Genomic DNA, 27,681 nt, shown 5'->3' on the forward strand with positions numbered 1-27,681 from the left:
TTCTGTGTGAATAAGATCCTTTTCTTCCTTTCCAATAATCTGTCTTTTTTCTCCTGCCTTATTGCACTGGGTAGGACTTTCAGTATGATTTTTTTTAATGTTTTATTTATTTCTGAGAGAGAGAGAGAGACAGAGTGTGAGTGGGGTAGGGGCAGAGAGGAAGGCAGACACAGAATCTGAAGCAGGCTCCATCCAGCCTCTGAGCTATCACCAACAGCAAGATGATGATCTGAATGGAAGTCAGACGCTTAACCTGCTTAACCAACTGACTGAGCCACCCAGGAGCCCCCAGTATGATTTGAATATGAGTGGTGAGAATGTTTATCCTTCCCTCATTTTTGATTTCAGATAAAAAGCATCAGACTTTTACTGTTAATTAGGATAATTAATATATGTCACATATCACTACATTATATTATGATAATATATGGTTATATATATCCTTTTTACTACTAGTTTTTAATAATGAGTGCTGAATTTTGTCATATACTTTTTTGCAAGAGTTAATATCATGAGGTTTGATTTTTTTAGTCTGTTAATATGATGGATTACATTGACCTGTTAATATTTAATCTGTGTTGCATTCCTAGGATAAACCCTACTTGGCCATGGTGTAGAATTTTTTTTATACATTGTTGGATTTGATTTGTCAGTTATTTTGGTTAGGACTTTTGTTTCTAATTTTCGTAAGGGATATTGGTCTACAATTTTCTTTTCTTCTATTGTCTTTATCTCATTTTTGGTATCAGGATAATGCTGGCCTCATATTAACTGGAAAGTGTTCTTTCTTTTATTTTCTGGAAGAGATTGTGTAGAGTTGGTGTGATTTCTTCTTTATATGTTTGGAAGAATTCAACAGTGAAGCCATCTGGACCTCAATTTTATTTTGAAGCTTTTTTTTTTTAATTAAAACTATGAAGTCATTTTCTTTAACAGATATAGAACTATTCAGATATCAATTTCTTCTTGGGTGAGTTTTGGTAATTTGTAGTTTTTAAGGAATTGGTCAATATCAGCTGGTCCATTTTTATATGTAGGGATGTTCTTAGTATTCCCTTATTATCTTTTTAATGTCTGCAAGGCCTGTAAAGATACTCCCTTTCTGGGGCGCCTGGGTGGCTCAGTTGGTTAGGCCACCGACTTTGGCTCAGGTCATGATCTCGCAGTCCGTGAGTTCGAGCCCCGCGTCGGGCTCTGTTCTGACAGTTCAGAGCCTGGAGCCTGTTTCAGATTCTGTGTCTCCCTCTCTCTGACCCTCCCCCATTCATGCTGTCTCTGTCTCAAAAATAAATAAACGTTAAAAAAAATTTAAAAAAAAAAGATACTCCCTTTCTCATTCCTGATATCAGAAATTTATACCTCCTTTTTTTCTTGGTCAGTCTTACAAAAAGATTATTAATTTTACTGATCTTTTCAAAGAACAGCTTCTGGTTTCTTTCTTTTTCTTTTTTGAATTCCACTGATTTTTGCTTTTATTTTTATTATTTCCTTCTTCTGCTTACTTTGGGTTTATTTGCTTTTCCTTTTCTATTTTCTTGAAGTGAAGCTTTGATTGTTGATTGTGACTTTTCTTCTTTTCTGCATTTAATACAATAAAATTGACCTCTATGCATGATTTATCTGCATGCTGGAAGTTTTTGTATGTTTTATTTTTATTTTTATTTTGTTCAAAATACTTTCTAATTTTCCTTGAGATTTCTTTTTGACCCATAGATCATTTGAAATAATTAATATAAGTACCAAGTATTTGGAGATTTTTCAGTTATCTTTCTGTTATTGATTTCTACTTTAATGCTAAATAGTTAGAGAACTTACTTTGTATGATTTCAATTATTTTAAATGTATCAAGGTTTGTTTAATGATCCAGCATGTAGTCTATCTTGGTGCACATGTGTACTTGAATGTGTATTCCACTGTTGTTGGGTGAAGTGTTATGTCAGTGTCAGTTAGATCCAGTTGGTTAATGAAGTTGTTCAGATTTTCTATATCCTTGCTGACTTCTGTCTCTTGTCCCACTGATTACTGAGAGATGAGCTCACCAACCATAATTGCGCATTTTATCTTCCATTTCCATCAGTCTTCACTTTTATTTGGAAGTCCTGTTGTGATGCACATACATATTTAAGATTGTTATGTCTTCTTCATCCTTTTTATCATTATACAATATCTCTCTTTATTCTTGAGAATTTTTCTCTCTCTGAAGTCTACTTTGATATTATTCTAGATCTTTCAGCTTTCTTTTGGTCAGTATTTGCTTGGTATATCATTTCTTGATTCTTTTAATTTTAACTGACTCTTGTATTAAGTGAATTTTTATAGATAGCATATAAATTGGTTCTTGATTTTTTTATCCTTTATGACAATCTTGGTCTTCAAATTGATGCGTTTAGACTATTGACACTAAATACAATTATTGATATATTTGGCTATAGGTCTGCATTCTTTATATTGTGTTTGTTTATACTCTTTGTTCTGTTTTTCGTACCTCTGTCGCCGTTCTGACTTTTTTGGATTAAGATTCCATTTTAATTGATATAGTGAGGTTTTTTTTTTTTTTTTACTATATCTCTGTATATACTTTAAAAATTCATATTTATTTTTAAAGTAAGAAATAAAAATACATCTTCTCAAGTTACTTCTGACTTGGTTTTCTGATTAAGTGACAGGGATGAACATGGCAGAGAATAGAAGACAGAGAACTCTGAATGTAATTTATTTACTGTTTTTCATTTGCCTACTCTGAAAATGGATTTGAGGCAGCCTCTACTGGTGCTATATATTTCTTTGTGTGGATTCAATTTACTGTCTAGTGTCTTTTCTTTCAGCTTGAAAGATTCATTTCAGGGGCGCCTGGGTGGCGCAGTCGGTTGAGCGTCCGACTTCAGCCAGGTCACGATCTCGCGGTCCGGGAGTTCGAGCCCCGCGTCAGGCTCTGGGCTGATGGCTCAGAGCCTGGAGCCTGTTTCCGATTCTGTGTGTCCCTCTCTCTCTGCCCCTCCCCCGTTCATGCTCTGTCTCTCTCTGTCCCAAAAATAAAAATAAAACATTGAAAAAAAATTTATAAAGAAAGATTCATTTCAGTATTTCTTGTAAGGCAGGTCTGATAATGACAAATTTTTGTTTTTAATTTGGGAATGTCTTAATTTCTTCTTTATGACCCCTACCCCCAGTTTGGTTTTGTTGCTATTTTTTTGAAGTTTTGCTGGATATAGAATTCTTAATTTACAATTTTTTTCTTTCAACACTTTTTTTTTAAAGTTTATTTATTCTGAGAAAGAGAGAGAGCTTGCATGTGAGAGGGGAGGGAAGGCGAGATAGGGAGAGAGAAAGAGAATTCAAAGCAGGCTTCATGTTGTCAGTGTAGAGCCCCACATGGGCTTGATCTCACAAACTGTGAGATCAGGACCTGAGCCAAAATCAAGTGTCAGACACCTGACTGAGCCACCCAGGTGCACTCTTTCAACTCTTTCATATGCATTTTGAATATGTCATCCTACTGTCTTCTGGCCTCTATGATTTCTGATGCAGTCAGCTGTTAATGTTATTGAGGATCCCTTATGACCTCATTTAACCTTACTTATCTCCTAAAAGCCCTATCTGCAGATGCAGTCACATTGGGAATTAGGGCTTCAACATATGAATTTTATGGGGGACAATTCAGTCCATTATAAGCCCCAACAGTGAAATTTTCATGTCAGTTTTTGTACTTTTCAACTCTAGAATTTCTACTTTGTTCTTTTTATTTATTTAAAAACATTTTTTTTTAACATTTATTCATTTTTGAAAGGCAGAGAGAGACAGAGTGCGAATGGGGGAGGGGCAGAGAGAGAGGGAGACACAGAAACAGAGGCAGGCTCCAGGCTCCGAGCTATCAGCACAGAGCCCGACACGGGGCTCGAACTCATGGACCGCGAGATCATGACCTGAGCCGAAGTCGGCCATTTAACCGACTGAGCCACCCAGGTGCCCCTACTTTGTTCTTTTTAAAAAATGATTTCTATCTTCTTATTGATGTTCTCTATTTGGTGAGACACTACCCTCACACTTTCTTTTAATTCTTTGGACATATTATAATAGATGATTAAAAGTCATTATCTACTAGGTTCAGTTTCTGGGCATTCTCCGGTATAATTTCTATTGGCTGCTTCCCCTCCCTGTATGAGTCATAATTTACCATTTCTTTCTGTCTTGAAAACGGAATGTTTAAAATAATGTTGCAGTGTCCCCTCCCTGCCCCGCCCCCCGCCCGCAACTAGTTTGGTTTCATTGCTATTAGTAATTTTCCTGAATTCTGTAAAGTTTGCATTCTTTGTCATGGATGGCCACTGAAGTCTCTGCTTGGTTAGTTTAACGGTCAGCTAATGACTGGACAGATTTCCTTAAATGCCTGGAACCAATAAATCTCCTAGCCTTTGTCAAGGTCTGTGTGTGCATGTTGGGATATGGCTTCAATGCTCTGACAGGCAGTTTGCAACTAACTCTGCCTTTGTCTTCACTTCCTGCTTGTGCAGAGCTGCACAGTAGGTGAGAGGTGAGAGATTAGGGCCCTCTCAGGTCTTTCCTAAGCATGTGCACAGCCCTGCATATTCCTGTAGCCTTCTAGATACCTAGGAATATTCTGGGGCTTTTTAGAGACCCCTTTGGGCAACTCATTCCCAGATATTTGTTTTCTGTTAGGTCCAACTGGTAACGCTGCCTCAAGTAATGCTTGCCAGTGATTATTTTTGATAATGTTTTGCAAATAGAACTGTTTGCACAGAGTAACCTCTGGGTCAGATAAAATAAAGACATGCTTTGAGAATGGAGTTTTTCAGCAAGCTGCCAGACAGTTAAAATAGAGATAATTCTCTGGAGGTGGGGCTTTGGAGGAGCTCCAAACCTGTTTTGTCCTGCTAGTTGCTGCTAGGTTGATGGTTTTCATAGCTACCATGCTTGTGATGCTGTTGATTTTCAAGTCTACTATGGAGCTGGTGATAAGGGGATAGGATTGGGGCAAGTTAAAATGCCACAAAGCTCATTGTTCTTACTGAACCCATTTTTCCTGAGGAAACCCTCCTTGTATTGTTGCAAGTCTCTGGTTAATTTCTAGAGTTCTAAAAAAATTGATTTTGACAAATTTGCCTGTGTTTTCATTGCTTCTATGGAAGACTGTGTTTTTAGAGGTCCTTACTATGCTATTCCAGAAGTTGGAATTCTTAAATCTTTTTTAAGGGGTTGCTCTAGGGATTACAATATGCATACCTAACTTTTCATAGTCTATTTAGAATTAATAGATTACAAATTTCAGCAGAATGTGGAAACCTTGCCACCTTATAGGTCATTTTGCCATCCCCCATTCATGTTATAGTTGTCATACATAGAGACAGACATCTACAATGGTCTACATCCATTGAAAACCCCATCAGACGATGTTATATTTTTTCCTTTCAAATCTCATGTGAATTTTAAAGAACATAAAAGTAGAAAAAGAGTTTATGATATTTACTTAAATACTTACCATTTTTATCATTCTTCCTTCATTCCTGACATTTCCAATGTGAAATCCATAGTTGCTCTAATTGTTGTTTTTCTATATATGATATTCAGTTTTTCTCTGTTTTCTTTCTTTTTTTTTTTTAAGTTTATCATTCATTTTGAGAGAGAGGGAACATGCTCAGGAGGGGCAGAAAGAGAGGGAGAGAGAGAATTCCAAGTAGGCTCTGCATTGTCAGTGCAAGGAGCAGATGCGGGGCTTAAACACGTGAACCTGTGAGAGCATGACCTGAGCTAAAATCAAGAGTCGGACACTTAATTGACTGAGCCACCCAGGTGCCCCTCTTGCTGCTTTCAAGATAGTTTCTTTGTCATTAGTTTTCAGCAGTTTGGTTATGATGCTTTTGGGAATAGATTTCTTTGAGTTTTTCGTGTTTGGAGAGTTGTGAGCTTCTGGAATCTATAAATGTATGGGTCCCCCCCCCCCACCTTTTGGAAGTTTTCAGCCATTATTTCTTCAAATATTTTTTTCTGCACCCAATATTTTGTCTTTCTGTCTTCCTTCTGGGACTGGTGTCAGACCTTTTGATGTTTTCCTACAGGTCCCTGACATTCTGTTCATTTTTTTTTCTTTGTTGTTCAGATTAGAGAGTTTCCATTGATTTATCTTCAAGTTCAATGACTCTTCCTCTGCCATTGCCATTCGGATATTGAGTTCATCCAGTGAAATTTTTGTTTCTCTTACTGTATTTTTCAATTCTAAAATCCCTACTTCATTCTCTTTTATATTTTTTCTTTCTCTGTGGAAACTTACTATTTTTCTATTCATTTTAATAGTCTGCATTCCTTCTTAGGTTGTGGTTATAATAGACATTTTTTTCAATTGTGGGGAAAACACATAAAAATTTACCATTTGTAAATTGTAACCATTTATTTTCATCTTAACCATTTTAATTTTTTTTATGATTTTTTTTAAGTAATCTCTACACCCAACATGGGGCCTCAACTAACAACCCCAAGATCAAGAGTCTCATGCTCTACCAACTGAGCCAGCCAGGCGCCCCTCATCTTAACCATCTTAAAATGTACAGTTCAGTAGTGTTAACTATATTCATATTGTTGTGCAACAGATCTTTAGACACTTAGGTTGCTTCTATTTCTTGACTACTGTGAATAATGCTTCAATGACCAGGGGTGTGCAAATCTCTCTTTCAGATCCTGCTTTTGATTCTTTTGGATATATACCTGGAAGTGGGATTGCTGAATCATATGGTAGCTCTATTTTTAATTTTTTGAGGAACCTCCATACTGTTTTCCATAGTGGCTGCACTTGACATTCCCACCAACAGAGCACTAGGGTTTCAATTTCTGCATACCCTCATCAATACTTGTTATTTTCTGTTATAGTATATATTTTAAAAATTTTTAACGTTTTTATTTGTTTTTGAGAGAGAAGGAGAGAGAGAGAGAGAGAGAGAGAGAGAGAGAGAGAGAGAGAGAGCGAGCACGCACATGAGTGGGGGAGGTAGAGAGAGAAAGAGAGGGAGACACAGAATCTAAAGCAGACTCCAGGCTCTGAGCTGTCAGCACAGAGCCTGACATGGGGCTTGAACCCACAAACCATGAGATCATGACCCGAGCTGAAGTCAGACACTTAACAGACTGAGCCACCCAGGCACCCGTTTCATTTTTGATAGTGACCATCCTAATGGGTGTGAGGTGATGTCTCATTGCAGTTTGGATTTTCATTTTTCTAATGATTTCTGATATTAAGCATATTTTCATATTCTTGTTGGCCATTTGTATTTCCTCTTTGCAGAAATGTCTATTCAAGTCTTTTGCTCATTTTTAAATTGGGCTATTTGTTTTGGTCATTGTTATTTTATAACAGTTATTATAAAAGCTTTTGTCTTTTGAGGTGCCTGTGCGTCTCATTTGGTTAAGCAAATGACTTCAGCTCAGGTCATGATCTTGCGGTTTGTTGGTTCGAGCCCCACATCAGGCTGTATGCTGACAGCTTAGAGCTGGGAGCCTGCTTTGAATTCCGCGTCTCCCTCTTTCTCTGCCCCTTCCTTGCGCAGGCTCTGTCTCTCTCTCTCTCTCTCAAAAATAAATATATATTAAAAAAAACCTTTTGTCTCTTGCAGGATATAGGATTAATATACAGAAGTTAATCAGTTTCTTATATACCAGAATGAACAAACAGAACTTGAAATTAAAAACACAATATTATTTACTTTAACACCCTCAAAAATGAAATACTTAGGTATAAATCTAACAAAATATGTACAAGATCTATAGGAGAAAAAGTATAAAATTCCAATTAATGAAATAAAAGATCTAAATAAATGGAGAGATATTCCATGTTTATGGATAGGAATACTTAATATTGTCAAGATATCAATTTCACCCAACTTTATCTATGGATTCAATGCAATCCCAATCAGAATCCCAGAAGGTTATTTTGTGGATAATGACAAACCGATTATTATTTTTTTAATGTTTATTTGCCTGTTTAGAGAGAGAGAAAGAAAGCATGATTGAGGGAAGAGCAGAGAGAAAGGGAGCAAGAGAATCTCAAGCAGGGCCCATGCCCCAATGCTGGGCCTGATCCCACAAAGCAGGAGACCATGACCCAAGCCAAAATCAAGAGCTGGAGATGCTTAAACAACTGAGCCACCCAGGTGCCCCTTGACAAACTGATCCTAAAGTTTATATTGAAAGACAAAAGGTCCAGAATAGGCAACACATTATTGAAGGTGATGAAAAAAGTTGGAGGGCTGACATTACCCAACTTTAAGACTTACTGTAAAGCTATGGTAATCAAGATAATGTGGTATGGACCAAAGAATAGACAAATAGATCAGTGGAACAGAATAGAGAGCCCAGAAATAGACCCACACAAATATAGCCAACTGATGTTTGACAAATGAATAAGGGTAATGCAATGGAGAAAAAAATCTTTTCAGCAAATGGTGCCTGAATAACTGGACATCCACATTCAAAACAATCTAGACAGAGACCTTACACATTTCACCAAAATGGACTCAAAATGGATAACAGACCTAAATGTAAAACACAAAGCTGTAAAGTTTCTAGAAGAGAACATATGAGGAATCCCAGATGAATTTGGGTATGAGGATGACTTTTAAGATACAACACCAAAGGCCTGATTTATGAGAAAAATAATTGATATGCTAGACTTCATTAAAATAAAAAACCTGTTCTATGAAAGACAATGTCAAGAGAATGAGAAGACAGACTGGGAGAAAATATTTGCAAAAGACACATCTGATAAAGTACATTACCTGAGATTTATGGAGAACTCTTAGAACTTCATAAGACGGCAGACAACTTAATTATAAAATAGGCCAAAGACCTGACCAGACACCTCACCAAAGAAGATATACAAACGGCAAATAAGCATATGAAAAGATGCCCCACATCATATGCCATCAGAGAAATGCAAATTAAAATAAGATACCATCACACACACACACTGGAATGGCCAAAATCCAGAATACTGATGCCACCAAGCATTGGTGTGGGTGTGGAACAAGAGGAACTCTCATGCATTGCTGGTGAGAATGTAAGATAGTACAGCCACATTGGAAGACAGTTTGATAGTTTCTTATAAAACTAAATATACTCTTAAGATACTATCCAGAAATTGTGCTCCTTGGTATTTACCCAAAGGGGTTGAAAACTTACGTCCACACCAAAACATCCACATGGATGTTTATAGCAGCTTTATTCATAATTTAGAAGTAACAGAATAACCAAGATCTCCTTCAGTAGGTGAATGGATAAATAACTGTGGTACATCCAGGCAATGGAATATTATTGAGCACTAAAAAGAAACGAGCTATTTAGCCATGAAAAGACCTGGAGGAAACTTAGTGCGTATTACTAACTAATGACACTCTGGAAAAGACAAAAACTATGGTGGCAGTAAAAAGATCAGTGGTTGCCAGGGTTTGGGGTGGGGAGGGAAAAATAGGTAGAATGCAGAGGACTTTTACAGTAGTGAAAATATTATGTATGAAACCATGTGGTGAATACATGTCATTATACGTTTGTCCAAACCCTCAGAATGTGCAACATCAAGAGTGAACCCTAATGTAAACTCCGGACGTTGGGTGATTATGATTTGTCAGTGTAAGTCCATCAATTGTAACAAATGTACTATTCTTGTGGGAGATGTTGATAAAGGGGGAAGCTACCACACATGTGCGCTGGCAGGGGTATATGGAAAATCTCTGTACTTTCCCTTCAATTTTGCTGTGAACCTTAAACTCTAGAAAAGATAAAGTCTTTTTTTAAGTTTACTTGTTTATTTTGAGAGAGAGTGTGTGGAGGAGGGGCAGAGAAAGACAGAGGGAGGGAGGGAGAGAGAACCCCAAGCAGGCTCTGCACTGTCAGCACAGAGCCTGAAGCGGGGTTCAAGCTCACCAACCTTGAGATCATGACCTGAGCTGAAATCAAGAGTTGGTTGCTCAACTGACTGAGCCACCCAGGCACCTGAGTAGTTTTGGATTTTATGTTGGACGCTTTGAATATTACATATATGATGCTGGGTCTTGCTCAAATCTTATGGAGAATGTTGATTTTTTTTTTCTTTTTTGGTTTATTTGTTTCTGTTTGGTTGTTTTTTGTTCTGTTTTTGTTTGTTTTAACTGGGAACTGGGGGCACCTGGGTGGCTCAGTTGGTGAAGTGTCCAACTCTTGATCTCAGCTCAGGTCTTGATCTCAGGGTCATGAGTTCAAGCTCCACATTGGGCCCCGTGCTGGGCGTGGAGCCTACTATAAACAAACAAACAAACAAACAAACAAAATAATGGGGAACTGGCCCAAGTAGGTCCAAACCACAATTGCCTATCTACCTTCTGTGGGCTGTGATTCTAATGGGCTGTAGGCTTTGTCCACATTGTCGCCTGGTGACTGCCGGGAGACTGGGATGGAAGTGAATTAAGGAAGCTGACAAAACACCCCCCCCCCACACACTTTCTGTAATCCGTAGGAACCTCTTTCTTGCTTCTGGGATGAGAAATACATGGTTTCTCTTGGAGTTCTTTTCACCTGCACCTGTTGGATAGCTCCAGGTTTCAAGCTGCCTTTCATTCCTGGCCAGGAGATACCAATGAGGTTAGAATTGGGAAACTTATCTCCAATTTGGTGGTTCTTTGACTTCTGGTTTCCTTCTCCACTAATCGTGCTACCATTTCCTTTTCAGAATCCTTAGAGAGATGTTCCATATATTCTTCCTAGGTTTTAGTTGCATTCAGTTGGAGAAATGGGATGGAATGTATTTTCTCCATTTTGACAAGAATTGCAACTTTCTTTCTTTTTATTACTGAATATTATGTGTTTTTTGGATGTAAGTCATTTGTCAGATATATGTGTTGTGAATGTTTTTCTCTCAGTCTGTGGCTTGCTTATTCGATTTCTTTTTCTTAAAGATTTTATTTTTAAGTAATCTCTACACCCAACTCGGGGCTGGAACTCACAAACCTGAGATCAAGAATTGCATGCTCTACTGACTGAGCCAGCTAGGTGCCCTTAGCCTGTTGAATTTCTTAATGGTGTCTTTTTTATTTTTTAAGTGTTTATTTATGTTTTTCAGAGAGAAAGAGAGAGAGAGAACAAGCTAGGGGCAGAGAGAGAGGGAGACAGAGAATCCCAAGCAGGCTCCATGCCATCAGTGCAGAGCCCGATGCAGGGCTCAAACCCACAAACCATGAGATCATGACCTGAGCTGAAATCAAGAGTCAGAGGCTTAACCCACTGAGCCACCCAGGTGCCCCTCTTAATGGTGTCTTTTGATGAGCAACAGCCTCTTATTTTTTTCCCAAAATTTTATTTAAATTCTAGTTATTTAACATACAGTGCAATATTGGTTTCAGGAGCAAAAAGCCTTTTATTTGATGAGGTCTATTTTATCAAGTTTTTCTTCTGATTCATGCTGTTCTGGTCTTTTGTGAAAAAAACCCTTTGTCTACTCCATGTCTGCAAGGATATTCTCCTGTGTTTTCTTTTTTTTTTTAACTTCCTTGTCCCCCTGTTTATGGAGTTATAATAACATATAGTATCAGTTTAAGGTGTGTAACATAATGACAATATATATGTTGTGAAATGATTACCACAAATAAGTTACTATCCATCACGGCACACAGTGGTAATTGTTTTTCTTGTGATGAGAACTTTTAAGATCTACTCTGTTAGTAACTTTCAAATATACATTACTGTTCTCCATAGTTGCTAATGTTTTCTTTTACAAGCTTTACCATTTAAAAATTTTTTTTTAACTTTTTTTTTTCAACGTTTATTTATTTTTGGGACAGAGAGAGACAGAGCATGAATGGGGGAGGGGCAGAGAGAGAGGGAGACACAGAATCGGAAACAGGCTCCAGGCTCTGAGCCATCAGCCCAGAGCCTGACGCGGGGCTCGAACTCACGGACCTCGAGATCGTGACCTGGCTGAAGTCGGACGCTTAATCAACTGCGCCACCCAGGCGCCCCTAAGCTTTACCATTTTTGCTCTTATGTTTAGGTCTGATCCATTTTGATTTAATTCTGCACATGGTGTAAGGTAGAAATCAAGATTCATCATTCCCCTAAATACTTATTTGGTTGTTCCAGCTCTATTCATTGGTTTTTTACTCATATATATTAAAAACTAATTTTATCTTTAATTTTCCTATTTTTAAAATCATTACTTAATGCTTTACATTAAAATTACAAAAAAAATCACAAAGTTCATTCAATAATTGTATTTCAATATAATTGATTTCCTTTGTTATCCTAAACTTGTATTTTATGCCATTCAAATTATTATTTTTGAGAATGGGTCTGTCCATAAGCTTTCCAAGATTACCAAAGGTATCTAAGGCACACATATGTTAAGAATCTGTCGTGAATTGGTTTAAATGCTCATCTGCTGCTTCCTGGTTCTGTGACCTTGGGCACATCACTTAACCTTCATTCATCTTCCATACTTCAACAGATTCAATAAATGTCTATTGAGCACCTACTACCAGCCACTGTATTAAATCTTATGGATCTTAAGGATTTAATACAGACAGATGGAGATAACCTTTCTTAAAATTTCTTTTAATGTTTATTTATTTTTGAGACAGAGAGAGACAGAGCATGAGCTGGGGAGGGGAAGAGAGAGACAGAGACACAATCCGAAGCAGTGCCCAGGTTCTGAGCTGTCAGCACAGAGCCTGATGCGGAGCTGGAACTCATGAACTATGAAATCATGACCTGAGCCGAAGTCACACGCTTAACAGACTGAGCCACCCAGGCACCCCGGAAAGAAACTTTCTTGTACAAAATTTACAACCGAGTGGGGGAGGCAAACCTGTCAAGGGGTCATTACACAACACTGTGATAAATGCTTTGATAGCAGAAGGACAAAGCTATGGGAACACAGGGTGGGTCTCCCAACCCAGACTTGGGGAGTCGGGAAAGATTTCCAGATGAGGATGCTAAACACATCTCAGGGATATGTGGACATTAGCCAAGCAAAGGGGGAGAAGAGCTCTCCAGACAGGAGGATGAACCCTTAGGAGACATGGCAATGGGAATAAAGGATCAGTAACACAAGGCATGACTGCAGAAGGGGTGAGACTGGAGAGTTTTGTAACCATCTCAGGGACATTAGCTTCAACCTAAGTGAAATAGGAAGTCCTTGCTGGGTTTTAACCATCGATAGGTAGTGACAGGATCAGAATACATTTTTAAAAATCTACACCAGAGGCATCACCAATGGAGACAGGGATAATGGTTTGGAGATTATTGGACTAATCTTGGTTAGAGAAAGTGAGTGCATGGGTTGTGGCAATGGGGATGGAGAAGAATGGATATATATGAGACATAATTAGGAGGTAAACTCAATGAAGTGTATATTGGGAGGACTTGGGGAATGAGGAAAATGGGCCATCCCAGATATCTGGCTGGATCAACAGGATGAATGGTGGTGCCATTCACTGGGAAAAGGGCAGGTTTACAGAACATAAAGTCAGATTAGAATTTATGGGTGACTGAGCGAGGATGTTCAGCACACGTCTGGCCATATTGGCTAGAAAACTGGAAGAGGGTTTGGGATGGGAAACCATCTGCGTCCATATGGTAAGATGCCATAGGCAGCATTCCTTCTTTCCTCCCGACCTTCGTTCAACATCTGGTTAGGATATACTATATGCTGGATGTTGGGGATACAGCCAGCAGTGAACAAGAAGACTGGGTTTCTGCCCTCAACCAGTTCACCATTTACCTTTCTCAACTTGTTCCTAATCTGTAAACTGAAGACAATGAGATTAAGTGAAATGAGGTGATGTGACGACACCTGCTCTTTCAATTTTTATATTTGTTTCTCGTCCCCAGAGCGGGAAGAGAAGGTACCTCGGTTACTTTTACTTTCGTATCCTTCCCCGCTAGGCTCTTCCGCGCAGGCGCCTTGGAAGGCCCTGGGTGGGGGTGGGGCGGGCCCTAACCTGGGTCTTCTTCCCCGGGGCCAGGACCCGGCCGCGAGAAGGAGCGGGCTGCCCGTGACGTCATCAAACTGCGCAGCCCGCAGGGCGGGACCCGAGCGCGACAGCGCGGCCGGCGGACCTGGCTGGCTTGTGGGGGAAACGAAACTGAGGGAGGAGGCGGCGGCTCTGGCAGCGGCAGGGCCAGGCCTGGTGGAGGAGGCGGCGGCAACGGCGGCCTGACCCCCCCCTCTCCGCTCCCAGGCAGCTCACCCTCTCCCCTCAGCGTGAGTGCCGACGCGCGGCCCGGGGGGAGCGAGCGGGCGGGCGCGCGGGCTCAGCATCCCTCTCCCCTCCACCGCCGCCTCGGCCACGCACCGGCGGTGGTGACCCTCGCCGCCCCTTCTCTCTCCCCTCCTCCTTTCCACCCTCCCCCGCTCCCCACCCGCTCTTCCAGCTCCCGCAGCCCGAGCTGCCGCTGACAAACGTTTCTGCGCACACATTCACACACGTTGTTTTCAAATGAAAAGACTGGCTCGGAGAGATGGGAGCTCATCTCCTCCCTCAGTGGATAGGGGTGGCAGTGCGAAACCGACACCCCGGGAGAGAAGACTGGAGAGGGGATTTGAACCCGTCCCTTGGGGGAGCAGCAGGTAGAACCAGGCCTCTTGCCTTCCACGCAGAAGTTCCCTGCCTGGGCACATTCTTCTGGCCTGTGTCGGTCACTGGAGCAGGGCACTGGTTAAGGTGTGCGGCCTTCCCCTCTCAGGCCTCAGTTTTTTTCCAGTGGAAAATGAGAGCGCTGGAGTAGATGATTTGGAAGGCCCAGATCTAAGATGGTTTGGGGAGGAGCATCAGTGTCTCCTGCCTTTCACACAACTATGTATTCTTTTTTTGCACCCACCGCGACGCAGTCCACGTTGAATTCCGTTGCTTACCATCTCTCAGAGTCGCTAATAATAATCATATGGCCCTTTTACTTTTGTTATGGGCCTTTGGGGGCATTTAAGACGCTGGTTTAAAGTGAAACGTGGTCTTGCTTTCTCTTTGTTCAGTGTCTCCCGTTTTTCTTCCCTGGGATAACCCCTGCCTGTGCCTAGTAAAAGGCTGCTTCCTTAAAGAGGATAAGATTATGCATTGGGTGGGTGGGCTCATCCTTGAGCTGGAGAGAAGTGAAACATGTGATTCGGGGTTTTGTGAGATTGAAGGGATCAGTGATATCTGTGCATTTCATTGCTTTCTTCCTGTTGTGATTCATGTTAAAAGACCATTTTGTGCCTCTGCACCTCCCCTTCCTCAAGGAATTGCAGCCCAGCTGGTCACCCACCTGTTGGCTCCTATGTTTTGAGTTCTTTCTCTTTTCTGAGTCTTAACAGACAGTCAGTTGTGTGTAAACCACACTGTGTTCACTACTACTCTTGCTTGCTCTTTGGCTTGATCATTCCTTAAAGTTTCTAGATGTAATAATCACTTCATTCCATCGCATTTTTTCCCCCCTCATGCTTACCTCCTGTGCCTACACATGGGCATGGGTGATGGTGATGTGGTGCCTGATTGTTTCCATCCTCTTTTCACGGAGGTGTGTTCGTGTTCTTAAAATTATTTTTGTACCTGAGTCCTATGACGTGGCTACTTCTGGTTTCAGTAATTTTCCTACTCTTCTGTTTCCTCAGTCCTGAGTCGACTACTGTTTCCATTCCTTACTCATTAAAAACTTTCCCAATTCTTCCATGCTTTCAAATATCCCGAAATAAACCAAAGCCAGTATTTTTATCATATTATGTAATCCGTTGATTGTCTTGCTAAAATAATAATGGTGATGGAGCCGTCATTCTGGGGTGGTCCCTTCACATTCTGGAGTGGTCGATACTCATCAGGTCCAGTTTACACTGTTGTCATGCATGGCTAGTGTTGTATGAAAAGTATAGAATGATAAGTTCCCAAGGCCCTTTTTTTTTTTTTTTTTTTCCTTCCTTGTGGCCTGTGGAGTTGATCCATGACTTTTTGGTATCTGACACCCTTTCCCTGAGGCCTCTGGGTCTGTAAGCACCACACATTATCCAGTAAAATTAACTGCTATTATTGAAGACGAGCTTGGCTAGCATCCTTCCTGGACTTCAATTTGAGGAAGAGGCTATTCAAGTGCTGGCACTGGAAGCTATTTGGAATTGCCGAATCCCATTCCATTGATGACTTTTACCTTGGAATCCCTGCTCTGATCCTAGTGGCTCTGACAAGGGCAGCTGACTATCTGGATTTATGGTTGCAGTAACAATGAGGAGGAGAAATGATCCAGAATGCACTGCCCCTATCAAGAAACAGAAGAAAAGAGTTGCAGAGCTTGCCCTGAACCTCAGCTCTACGTCTGATGACGAACCTCCCTCTTCTGTCAATCACGCAGCAAAAGGTATGCTTGCCCATGTGATGTGAGGCCACTGGCCATCTGGTTATTTGAATCCCTGGTGCCTGAATTGGGCAGAACACAGTCCACTGCCCCTTGAGGGAAATTAGGCAAGTTCTACAGAGAGTTGTTGGCTATAGCTTCTCTTGCTTCTGTCATTCTTCTACTGGGAATGGGCAACTTGTTTTAAATAAAAAAATTGGAATTTTGACAGTAGTGCCTTAGTTCTGCTGCTGGCCTTTCAGCAGGTGGCACTCTTTTGCTGCCTTAAGCCTGTTGGAAGTAGTGGTGAGCATTGAGTGCCCTGTGCTCTTAATTGCTGTTAATGATCCTGGGGCTCTTTCACAGGGGATGGGCTCTGCTGTAGTGATCTGGCCTAATTCCCCTCAGGTTTTTGTATTCTGTTTTCTCAATTCCTTCAGCATGTGTGACCAGAAACACCTAAACGAATTGGAGCATCCTGTGCTCACTATTGACGTTAAACTCAAAAGATTTCACTGATCTGGTTGAAACTGACATTTGCTTTGCCTGTTTTTTAGGGTTATGGACATTCACAGTTTCCATAGGTAACCTTCTGTGAGAAATTGTAAGGTGCCTACGAGCTTGCCTCAGATACCAAGCAACTAGAAGTAGTTCCACTTACATTTACCTTGACTTGCCAGCTGTATTTCCTAGGGCTACTGTAACAAATTACCACAAACTGGGTGGCTTAAAACAACAAATTTATTCTCCATAGTTCTGGAGGCTCCATGTCTGAAATCAAGGTGTCGGCAGGGCTGTGCTCCCTCCTAAGTCTCTTGGGAAGAATCCTTCCTTGCCTCTTCTAGCTTCTGGTAGTTGCTGGCAGTCCTTGGTGTTCTTGGCTTATAGCAGCATAACTCCAGTCTGCCTCTGACTTCCCTCTGTGTGTGTGTGCAAATTTTCCTTTATAACGACATCAGTCATTGGATCAGGGCCCACCCTAATCTAGTATGACCTCATTTTAATTTGATTACATCTGCAAAGACCATATTTCCAAATCTCACATTCCCAGGTGCTGAGTGGATATAGCTTTTTGGAGGGACGCTAGTCAGTCCAGTATACCAGCCATCTTGGCTTTTGGATCCTTTGCTGGATCACTGGTAAATTAGAATGAAATTTGGTGACAGATTGGTGACTGAAAGGGTGTGAAGCATCCTTTGAGAGTGGTAGGAAATACAGTTTACAAGTGGTAGACTAATTGAAGGACAGTTACTCATCGGTTGTACTGAGAAGCTGGTTCCGAGAGGAGAAGCTTGACTGGCAGTAGAGCTGAAGCATTTGGTGCAGCTGTGGTCCCGGTTGACTAAGAGACTCATAACCTTGTGTGTGGAGATACGTTTGCCTTTAAAGTTGTCATAGTAGCTTCCATTCCAGGTAGCTGAGAAAGGCTGTATGTAATTGAGGTTACTAAGTGGGAAGGCAAAAACGTACTGGGTGCATTGGTTCGAGGGATTGTTGAAGAAAGGGAGTTTTGCTTTTCACCTGGGATTTGAGCAGCTTGGTGAAAGTAGAGTCTCCTTAGGTAGAACTCTGGGTTATTGGGAGCGATGGCCTACAAGAGAGGAAGGGAAAGCACGTCTGTGCTTTCACAATTTCTCAAACGCTTTTCACATTTCTCAGATGTGCTCGGGTGCTGGCAGTATTTAGGTCTAAGCGGTTCTCGGGGGACATCTCTTTGAGGTAAGGAGAGGGCAACGCCCAGGTAGAGGAAGGTACATGGTTAAAGATCTTATAAGGGAACCAGTCTGACTTAAATTTCAAGCTTTTAAAATGGACTGAATTGAGATTACCCAACTCCCCCCTGCATCCCCCTTAATTGCACCAAATAGCTTTAACCTTTTCTGGAAGTAGCGCCATATGATTCAGTTAGGATTGACTATTGCTGTTGTGTGTACAGAATGGAAGTCTGGATGTGGCCAGTACCTTGTATGTGTCTGGCAGTAGGCCATTTGGTCCTTTTCATTTTTCAGGAAATGAGGCGGGAGGCAGAGGCAAAGAAACATTGTGAGATTTCCCTGGTTTAGCTTATTTTAAGAAGGGGCAGCTCCACGTCACAAAAACTGAGGGCTGGAGTCTGGTGTCTTCATCAGCAAGATTGCTTTCTGTGCTGCCCCCACCCCACCTCCCGCATGGAATAAATGCTTAGTAAATATTCACCGAATAGAATTGATACAAGTACCAGTAGCATCTTTTCCAAGACGCTTAAAATGCTTCACCTCTTTCATTTTGCCTATCCTCCTCCATTCTGTAGAAGATCATTTCATTAAGTACTTAGCATTTATATCATTTCCGTTCTGTATTGGCTTTTCTTAGGTGTCCCCTGGACGGTGTGCCCTGGTAGTTTACTGTCCTTCCAGAAACTACATTTGCTGAGGTTTATATACAGCTTTCCTAGTGAGGTCATTGCATTAAAGCAAATGTGTTTCCTTTTGCTTCAACCACTTCTACCTGAACATACTGTTGAACAGATGACTGAAAAATGCTCTTTAGGGAGTACAAATAGAAAAACAAAATATAGTAGTTACTGTTTTTGTCTTTCTGTGCTTTCTTGTGCTTTCTGTCTTTATTTGTGTTTTGTCTGCTACTTCAGTGCAGTGACTCATTAATAGATCTATTTAGTTTAATCAGTGTGTTTATTTTACTTTATTGACAAGGTAACTGCATTGCCTGGTCAGAGATTGACATTTGACCAGAGTAAAGGAAAAAAGGGATATTATTGTAATGGCCACTGTGGCATCATGTGTTCTTTTGAGTTTTGTTTTGTTAAGTTTATTCATTTTTGAAAGAGGGAGAGAGACAGAGTGTGAGCAGGGGAGGAGCAGAGAGAGACTGAGACACAGAATCCAAAGCCGGCTCCAGGTTCTGAGCTGTCAGCACAGAGCCTGACATGGGGCTCGAACTCCCTAACCTCGAGATCATGACCTGAGCTGAAGATGGATGCTCAACCAGCTGAGCCACCCAGGTGCCCCTCTTTTGAGTATTTTAAGAGGACTTTGAAGGATTTTTAAGCCTAAATAAACTTGGAAATTTGCTATTAAGTAACAACCTTTTGAAGTAAGAAGAGGCAGGTGGAGGTCATTTTGTTCTTTTTAGTTGTTTCTCTCAGGGAAAATGTGGTCTAGGCTCCAAGACAGTTTCCTTTTCTCTTTAGCTGTGTGTGTATCCATTGCGGGCTCCTGGCCCTCCCACAGCGTGTTGCTTTGGATGTTGCCAGGCCCTTTTGCTGGCACCACACTAGTAGCGTCTTCCCCTCCACCAGGTTTAATTCTTCCCTAAATAGGCTATTTTCCCTGAAACACCATCGCTTTCCTGTCAGCCCAGATTCATGACCTTAATCAAAAACTTCCTTTATCGGTATCTGCTTAAATTGCTCTAACGAGTTACCATTTGTCTGGCATGAAGGAGAAATTGAGTCTTTAAACAGGAGTGGGTGTATTCCAAAGCAGTTGTTAGGCAGGATGCGATATTTATTAAAATCCATAATTTATTCTTCTGTATCTGTGTGCTGCTCACCTTGGCCGTTAGTGGCTGGAACTGCCTCTCTATATGTGTTGTCACTCTCACTTTTAATCTTGGCTTGTTTGCCCTACTGTTCTATTGCCATGTAAAAAATTCTGCCCTACTGTTGTATTGCTATGTGAAAAATTTTGAACTTTTCTTCTTTAAAATGACTTAAGAGTAATGATTTCTATCAGGTAGAGAAGAATTCTTAAATGAAAACTCTAAATAATGTTTTAGGCTCTCTGCTAGGTTTTAGAAGGGGAGCTCCTGGGGAGGTAAATGGGAGTGCCACCCAGCTTTGGCAAGTTCTTAATGAAACTAATCATTTTAATAGACTGACCTTATTACTCCTGTTAATTTATATCTTCATTACAAAATTGTCTGCCCAGTGTTTGCTAAATTCTTATCAGTCTTGGGAGGCTAAATCTCCTCTTTAGTTACTGCTGCAGCAATGACAGTTGTCTCCTTTTCATCTGAAGAGAGTGGCCCCGAAGGCCCAGGGGTAAAATGGGTAGTGACTGTGGCAGTCTGTGGACATCAGGATTAATCCAGGCAACTTTGTCTTAAATCATGGCAGGCTAAGAATTGGCTTCAAATACTGCATGAAATAAAAGAAATAAGGCTTATCCAAGACACTTCTTGATCTCACAAATGCCTAGTAAGGTGATATTTTAGCTCCCGTTAACCTGACTCTCAGAACCATGTAGACAGCTGCATGCTAGGTAACGCCTAAGGAAGAGGAACGGAGTGGAAAGGTAACTTGTGCCAGAATCTGGTGCTGGTAGTTTGCACCAGAGTCACCACTGATTTGCCTGATAAGCCTTCCCCTCAAATTTGGTTCTCCCTGTCATTTTGGTCCAAGAATGTTATGAAGACAAAAAAGACAAAAGATTTCTCTTTGAGATTTGAGGGTGGTGTGTGCCCTGCATGCCCAGGAATGATATTCATACCATTGATGAGTGACCACAGATGGGTCCTCAAGCAAACCTGAGAGCCTGCAACTCTAACTGGAGCTAGACCAAGGGCACACTCTCCTTTGGTGAGGATACCAGGTTTTCCTAACTTGTCGTAGGTAGGCCTATGAATCCCCAGAGAGCTGGTGAACGGAGTAGTAACTGATTTAACATTGTAGCTTCTGGTTAGTCAGGACTCTGAATCCCTGGGCTACACAGAAAGAAACTTAAGGGCTGTGCTTAGGGACCTGCCCACATACCACCTCTTTCTGTATCATTTGGTACAGGTTGAAGGCATGGAAACAGTTGAGTAAAGAGAATTTCACCTTTGGAAGCACAATTCTTTAGTATGTGGGCACTGTGCTATAGAGTGTATCTGTTTCCTTTATGTGAGAGAATAGGTGAGAAACCCAGGGTTAGTCTTGAGCCACTCGAGAGGTCTTCCTCTTTAGATCTTGCTGCCCTCTGAAGATTGGTCTAAAAAGAAACTGGCTTTTTCTCAGGGTGTGGAATGGTACTTTATTTCTTTATAGCTTTATTTATTTATTTTTTTAAACTCAAATGTATTCTTTTTTTTTTTTTTTTTTTTTTGAGAGAGTATGTGTGTGCCAGTGAGGGAGGGGTAGAGGCGGGGCTTGGTGGGGAGAGAGAGAGAAAATATCCCACGAGAGGAGGAGAGAGAGAGAGGCAGGACTTCCTCTTTTTTTTTTTTTTTTTTACCCAAAGCAGGGCTCGTGTTCACCTCAAGCAGGGCTCATGCTCACCCGATGTGGGACTCGAACTCACGAACTGTGAGATCATGACCTGAGCCGAAGTCAGATGCTTAACAACTGAGCCACTCAGGCGCCCTCTAATGAATATATTCTTATTTCTCACACAGAAAATGTAGACAAGTGCAAAACAGAAAATAAATATAACCTCACCTCACAGTTTCCATGGTTACTCATTGTTCTGGGTCTTTCCTTCTGAGTGGCATTCTCTGGCACTCTGTGACATGTGCTGCATTGGTCTGTGTAAGCAAGTCAGTTCCTTTTTGAGAGAATTGGAGAAACCTTAAGAGGAAAGGGTAGATTTGATAACCTCTTATATAGGACGTTCTCAACCAAAATTTCTCCTTGCTAACTGCTTAGGAACCAGAATGTTGGTTTTAAGTTTATTCTGTTTTTTTCAAACATGTTCATAGGACTTTTCTTTATGTTGCAAAATGCTGTATCCTTGAAAGAAAAGAAATGCATATTTAGTTATCTGATTTTTATTTATTATTACTAAATTTTTTTTTCATGGGCCAATCTAAGTTATTCATTTAAGCCATCTCCTGGGCCATAAGCAAAGGGACTCAAGATCAGTGTACCAGCCATCATCTGATACAAGTAAGGAAGGTGGGCTTAAGGTCCTATATACTTTTCTGGTCCTTGTGCTGAGTCATGGTCTAAGCCAGTGCTGTGGTCCCCACGGGGCAGTGGTCCAGGTTCTCTTTATTCATCCTCATAGCTAGTGGGAAGTGAATTCATGTGAGAGTTATGGAATAGAGTATGATTACCATCTCCCCACGGAAAGGGCTTGGACCTGATGTGGAAATGGGGGTAGGTGATGAACTCCCCATCTCTCGTGCTCTCCATGATACGACTTCAGGAAGATGTTCAGCATGCTCACTTCCACACTGGGGAGCCCTACAGAGTGGGTGAGGGCCTTACACGTGCAGGCTGAGCCCTCCTTGCCATGTGTGCCATCTGACATGGACCACCCCAGTTGTGCCCTGGACCAACCCAGTGGCCTAGAGACCCGTACCCAGCTGCTGCCACCATTTTCAACCAGGACCTTAGCTATCTGATTTTTAAACTCTGAGGGTAGAGTTATTACTTTAGGGGAGTGCCCCATTATATATAGCATGGACCTTTTATAGAACAGGTTCTGAACCAGAGTGGTTGTCTGATCAATTAAACAATACCAGTGTTTTGTTTTCTGACAGATCTGACACATGTCCTATTTCAGCCTACTGGTGGGAGTGGTGGGGGAATGGGCTTTGTTAAGTAATAGTCCAAGGAAGGCCCAATTCTCTGTGAAGGTATAGGCATTTCACACTCATGCTTAAACTTTTTGTTCTTACTTAACCTTTTAAAAAAAAAAAGTTTAAAGACTTAATTTAAACAATTTTTATGGCATTAGGTCATAAAGCAGCTTTTTTAAAAACCATCTTTGTTAGAGTTTTAACAGTAAAACAAAGTTAAATGTACCTAAGTGAGACATGAAGCCATTCTTGGCAATACTGTACATTTTGTCCCGTGGGTATTACTATTGTCAAGTTTTCTCCTCTATATGAAACTATTGAAGGGAAAATTTATGTTGCAATTTCTAGATTACTTTGTACATGTCTCATTCTATAGACAAATGTATTCGTAGTTAATACATTAAGACCATAAATCAAGGCTTAAAATTTTTTTTTTTAAATTCACTGCAGTGAGTACTTAATTTTTGTTAAATGGAAAGATTCAGTCCAGGTGTTGGAGATGGGATGTGGAGTGTGACACAGTTCTTGCTCTCTGGGAGTGACCCTGTCCTAGTATTTGTGATGAGTGCTGGGCTGATAGTGCTGCTGCTGCTGCTGCTGGGGCGCGGTGGGAGGGAGAATCAGGCCTGGGGTGCAGGAGGAAGGCTTGGCTCTTCTCAAATGTTCACCCTTAGTGAGTTTGTGTTCTCACGGGGAAGTGGGCGGATCAGTGCAGATAGGCTTTAGAATTATGACGTCATTGCAAGTTACGAATACCTGAATAGTGACCATCTTGGGTTTTTGAAGAATTGTTTTACCCGAGTGCCTTTCCTTAACAAGCAGCCAGGCTTTGACTCCGCATCTCTTCTCCGGGACTTCCTTTCTTCCTTAAGAGAATTGTGTCAGTCACTTTCTTTTTCACATTTATTTAAAATTTTAATAGGTAATATATTCACATGGTTCATAAATCAAAAATATAAAAAGATAGTAAGTATAAACTCCAGTGATCTAAAATGTAAATCAAATGTCATGTCTTTCACTTGTTCCAAGTAATCATTTTGGCGTTCTGTCTCCATGCCTCAACTCCGCATATGTGGATAATCACTTTTATTGGTCTTTTTGTACATCTTTCCTTCCAAAAGCTCTTTGTGCAATTACAAGAAATATAAATATATATTCTTATTTTCTCTTTAGTATAGACTTAGGATGCCATGTGTCATGCATATGGTCTAGCTCTTCTGTTACTCATTTGACAGTATGTCCTGGTGATCTGTTCATTTCAGTACATAGAGCAGACACTCCCAAGTGTTGTGTTTTTTTTTTTTTTTTTTTTTAATTCTTGGCACCCTCAGTGCTCCCTTAACTTTTTTCACCATGCTCCTAGACCAAAAGAAATACCTAAAAGTTCGTATTATTAATATTTAGGTCTAAGTAACAAGCATTTCTAGTCTAACAACTAGTACATGTTTGAAAGCATAATACATGTAAGCTGGAAAAAAATTTTTTTATTTTATTCTTAAATAAGTACAGTTACTTATTAATGAAATGTGTATACCGTTGAGCACTGTACAACACCTCAAGCCTTGGGATGAGATTAGACACCACCACCCTCATTTTCTGTCTTGCATTCTTTCTGGCTAGCAATTTATACCATTTTCAATGGGAATATGCAGAAATTGATAAGTTTTTGAGATATGGTCCATTTCCAAATTTGGTTGGGTTTGTCTGAGAAACTACCTGAATAAAATTACATCAGGTTGAAATCGCTTTCAATTTAAGACATTCATGTATCTATAAAAGAGAGGGTAAGAGCCAGACAGACATAGTGAATAGAGTGTGAGTCATCCCACTTTGAGCCAGGACACAGGTAACCGACCACTTCTGGCAGCTGCTAAGGTGGGTCTTATTTGGAGTCCTTTGGTAACGAGGTGGTTGACCATGAAGATAATGGTTTAGCTTATTTAGGCCACCAGCTTCCTCCTGAAGCATTTAGGTGTAGCTCCTCTGCTGTTTGCCTTAGTTGATGCTGCTGCATAAGCACCTTTCCTCTTCCCTGTCCTTCCTTTCTTTTCCCCCTTCCTGCTCTTTTTCCTTCTTCCCACCCTTCTTTTTTCCCTTGCTCTTCTTCTACCTCTTCTCTGGGGCAGTGCGGTAGATCTGCTCTCTTACCTATATGTTTGAAGGACTGTGAAAACAAAGGAAACCAGGAGATTAAGCAATCAGAAACTGTTAGTCCCATGATAAAATTGTTGAAAATGGAGCTCGGTATCAGTGTTTGGAAGTTGATGTTCAAATAATAAACAAATTTCAATAAATACATTTTATATTTGACAGTGTACTTCCAAACACTGGTTTCATTTAACTTTCATACAACCCCATGAGGTAGGTATTATCATCTCAGTTTTGTGGGGGAGAAATTGAAAGGATGGGAAAGGACACCTGTTATTTCTGAGCTCCCATCGTGTGTCAAGTACTATTAGGAACTTTGAGTGACTTGCTGACGTTAACATAGTAAGAGGTAGAGAATACGTTTGACCCTGGGTCATTTAATGAACTTTATGTGTGCGATGCATAAACTGAACACTAGTTGAATAAATGAAACCTGGACTTCTAGAGGATACTTTGTGCCATAAGCTCACCTAAACAGTTTCTTTTCTTCTTTTCCAGCATCTACCACGAGCCTAAGTGGGTCCGACAGTGAGACTGAGGGGAAGCAACACAGCTCTGACTCTTTTGACGATGCGTTCAAAGCAGACTCCCTTGTGGAGGGAACTTCTTCTCGCTATTCCATGTATAATAGTGTCTCCCAGAAGCTTATGGTATGTCAGTGCTCGGGTTGGGTTTCTAAAGCTCCACCAGCAGAGTAAGAGAAGGGAAATTGTATTGGTATGAAAAGAAGAAAAGCTAGGCATGAGTTTTTCCTCTGCTTTTCAGCCACTGAAATTTAGTAGAGAGAGTGTGGCCCCCTTCGTAATAGAACTGTCACATTTGAATCATCCATGGTAAGTGGCTGCACAAGCCTGCTTCTTCTGTCCTGTCCAGAGCTGGATCACTCTTTGGTCTCCCTAGTAATGAAAGCTTATTGTAAGTACATGTGAACATACTTCCCTACACATAGATGTGTGTGGATGGGTAAAGAGGCTTCATGCTGTGAATTTTTGCTCTAGTGAGTAATCTCAAGAGAAATGACTAAAATCCTGCTCACTCTCAGATGCCTAAAATAAGTGGGAGCAGAACAGTCTTTTATATTATTTCGAAAAGAAGGTCCGGTTCTCCTTCCCAATTTCTATACTCCATTGATATATCAGAAGAAGGAAAGCGACCAGGAAGACCTGCTTGCTTTCCTTATCAAACGTTAGTGCACAAAGGTTAGGGAAATTCAAGTTTCCTTTCTGACTAGAAATATTAATATTATAGTTAACCCCTCCATTTTCTTTTGGATTCATTTAAGAGTAAGAACTGCAACTTCTGAAGTCATAGTCCGGATTCTAGTCTGGGGGGCCACAAACTTTGGGGAAGTGGACAGTGGGGAGGTTTGTAGCTCAGTCAGCCTTTTTGACCTGGGGAGAGATTTGTGGCTACTGTAGGAATTCTGTCCAGTTCTTGAGTTGGTAATGCTCCTTCCAAAGGGAATATAGACCCTCAAGGAGGAACTATGTTTTCTTAGGACTGGAGTTCTTTTATTAGATAAGGGTGCTTGGGTTTGGGATTTGGGTTTCTGATTTTGGGACATATAACTAGGCCCAGTGACTCAGGGGTTTAGTGTGAGCTTATGGACAATGGTGACATTTAAAAAACATTCCTGTCCAGTATCTTATGGTACCTTCCATACCTCAGTTTTACATGAAGTGATTTTTCAGTTAATATCTTGATTAAGTGGGCTCCTGCAAGCCCTCATTGTCTTTACCTGGTAAGGCTGTTTGAGTGGCTGAGAGTAAGGTAGAGTTGCTGCTTGAAGCATTTCCATTTTAAATTACGTTCTCTTTATCAACTCTACTCTAGAGCTACGTTTCAGTTAATCAGACAAATTAGCTGGAAGGGTAGTTGTGCAAATGTCCAGTGAGATTTGTTAAGTGCTCTTGGTGCTTTTAATTACAGCTATGAGGTTCCTTCTCATTTATCCAACTTCTGGTTGCCCTAGACTTTCACCTCCAGAATAGACAGCCACTGGACCCACAGTTAAACTGCAGTTACTTTTTATGCTTATTTTCTTCATTAGGCCTTTCCTAAAGGAAAACTTCAGGTCTTACTCATTGATGTTTTTTCAGAGCTTAGCACAATGTCTGACACATGATAGGGGCTAAGTAAATGTCTGTTTATATAAGTGCTCCCTTATTATCTGTTTATTTATATAAATGCTCTATCTTATTTCTTTTTCAGGCCAAGATGGGCTTCAGGGAAGGTGAAGGATTGGGTAAATACAGCCAGGGTCGGAAGGACATCGTTGAGGCCTCTAATCAAAAAGGTCGAAGAGGCCTGGGTCTGACCCTGCAAGGTTTTGATCAAGAGCTGAATGTGGACTGGCGAGATGAGCCAGAGGTAACTGGTGAGGGGAGGAGGAGACAGGAAAGCCAATTTGTATACGTGGCTCGAAGTAGCCATATTAACAAATTAGAAGTCTCCAGAGGCAGTGGGGATTGGAACTGGTTTTTTTTTACATGGACTTGTACTGGGGATGTCCATAATGGAAACAGAAGAGATATACTGAGGGAGATATGATAGGATGTGGGTTTGTTTTCTACCGGTGGGTAGAAGAAGCTGGAAGACAGAGTTTGACTTCACAAAGAGCTTAAAAAAATTTTTTTTAACGTTTATTTTTTGAGAGAGAGAGAGAGAGAGACGGAGACGGAGACAGAGACAATGAGTGGGGAG

At 40.8% G+C, this 27,681-nt stretch overlaps 1 protein-coding gene and 1 pseudogene across 5 annotated transcripts in view; one reads left to right on the forward strand and one right to left on the reverse strand.

The window, feature by feature from the left end:
* Positions 1–13,933: 13,933 nt before the first annotated feature.
* The window catches only part of CMTR1 (cap methyltransferase 1), a 50,424-nt gene continuing 36,676 nt past the window's right edge, over positions 13,934–27,681 (forward strand). For 2 of the 5 annotated variants that reach the window (XM_043591287.1, XM_043591288.1), the window contains exons 1-4: positions 14,004–14,233; positions 16,216–16,353; positions 25,477–25,628; positions 27,190–27,348. In XM_043591287.1, the coding sequence (XP_043447222.1) occupies positions 16,221–16,353; positions 25,477–25,628; positions 27,190–27,348 (444 nt within the window). In that variant the 5' untranslated portion in view covers positions 14,004–14,233; positions 16,216–16,220. Of the gene's footprint in view, positions 14,234–16,205; positions 16,354–25,476; positions 25,629–27,189; positions 27,349–27,681 lie in introns of those variants that run through there. The other 3 variants (XM_043591284.1, XM_043591285.1, XM_043591283.1) reach the window with 3 other exon arrangements.
* On the reverse strand, positions 21,797–22,700 carry LOC122489465 (annotated as a pseudogene).

Source organism: Prionailurus bengalensis, chromosome B2 (assembly GCF_016509475.1).
Source record: "Prionailurus bengalensis isolate Pbe53 chromosome B2, Fcat_Pben_1.1_paternal_pri, whole genome shotgun sequence".
In the NCBI taxonomy this organism is placed as follows: Eukaryota; Metazoa; Chordata; class Mammalia; order Carnivora; family Felidae; genus Prionailurus; species Prionailurus bengalensis.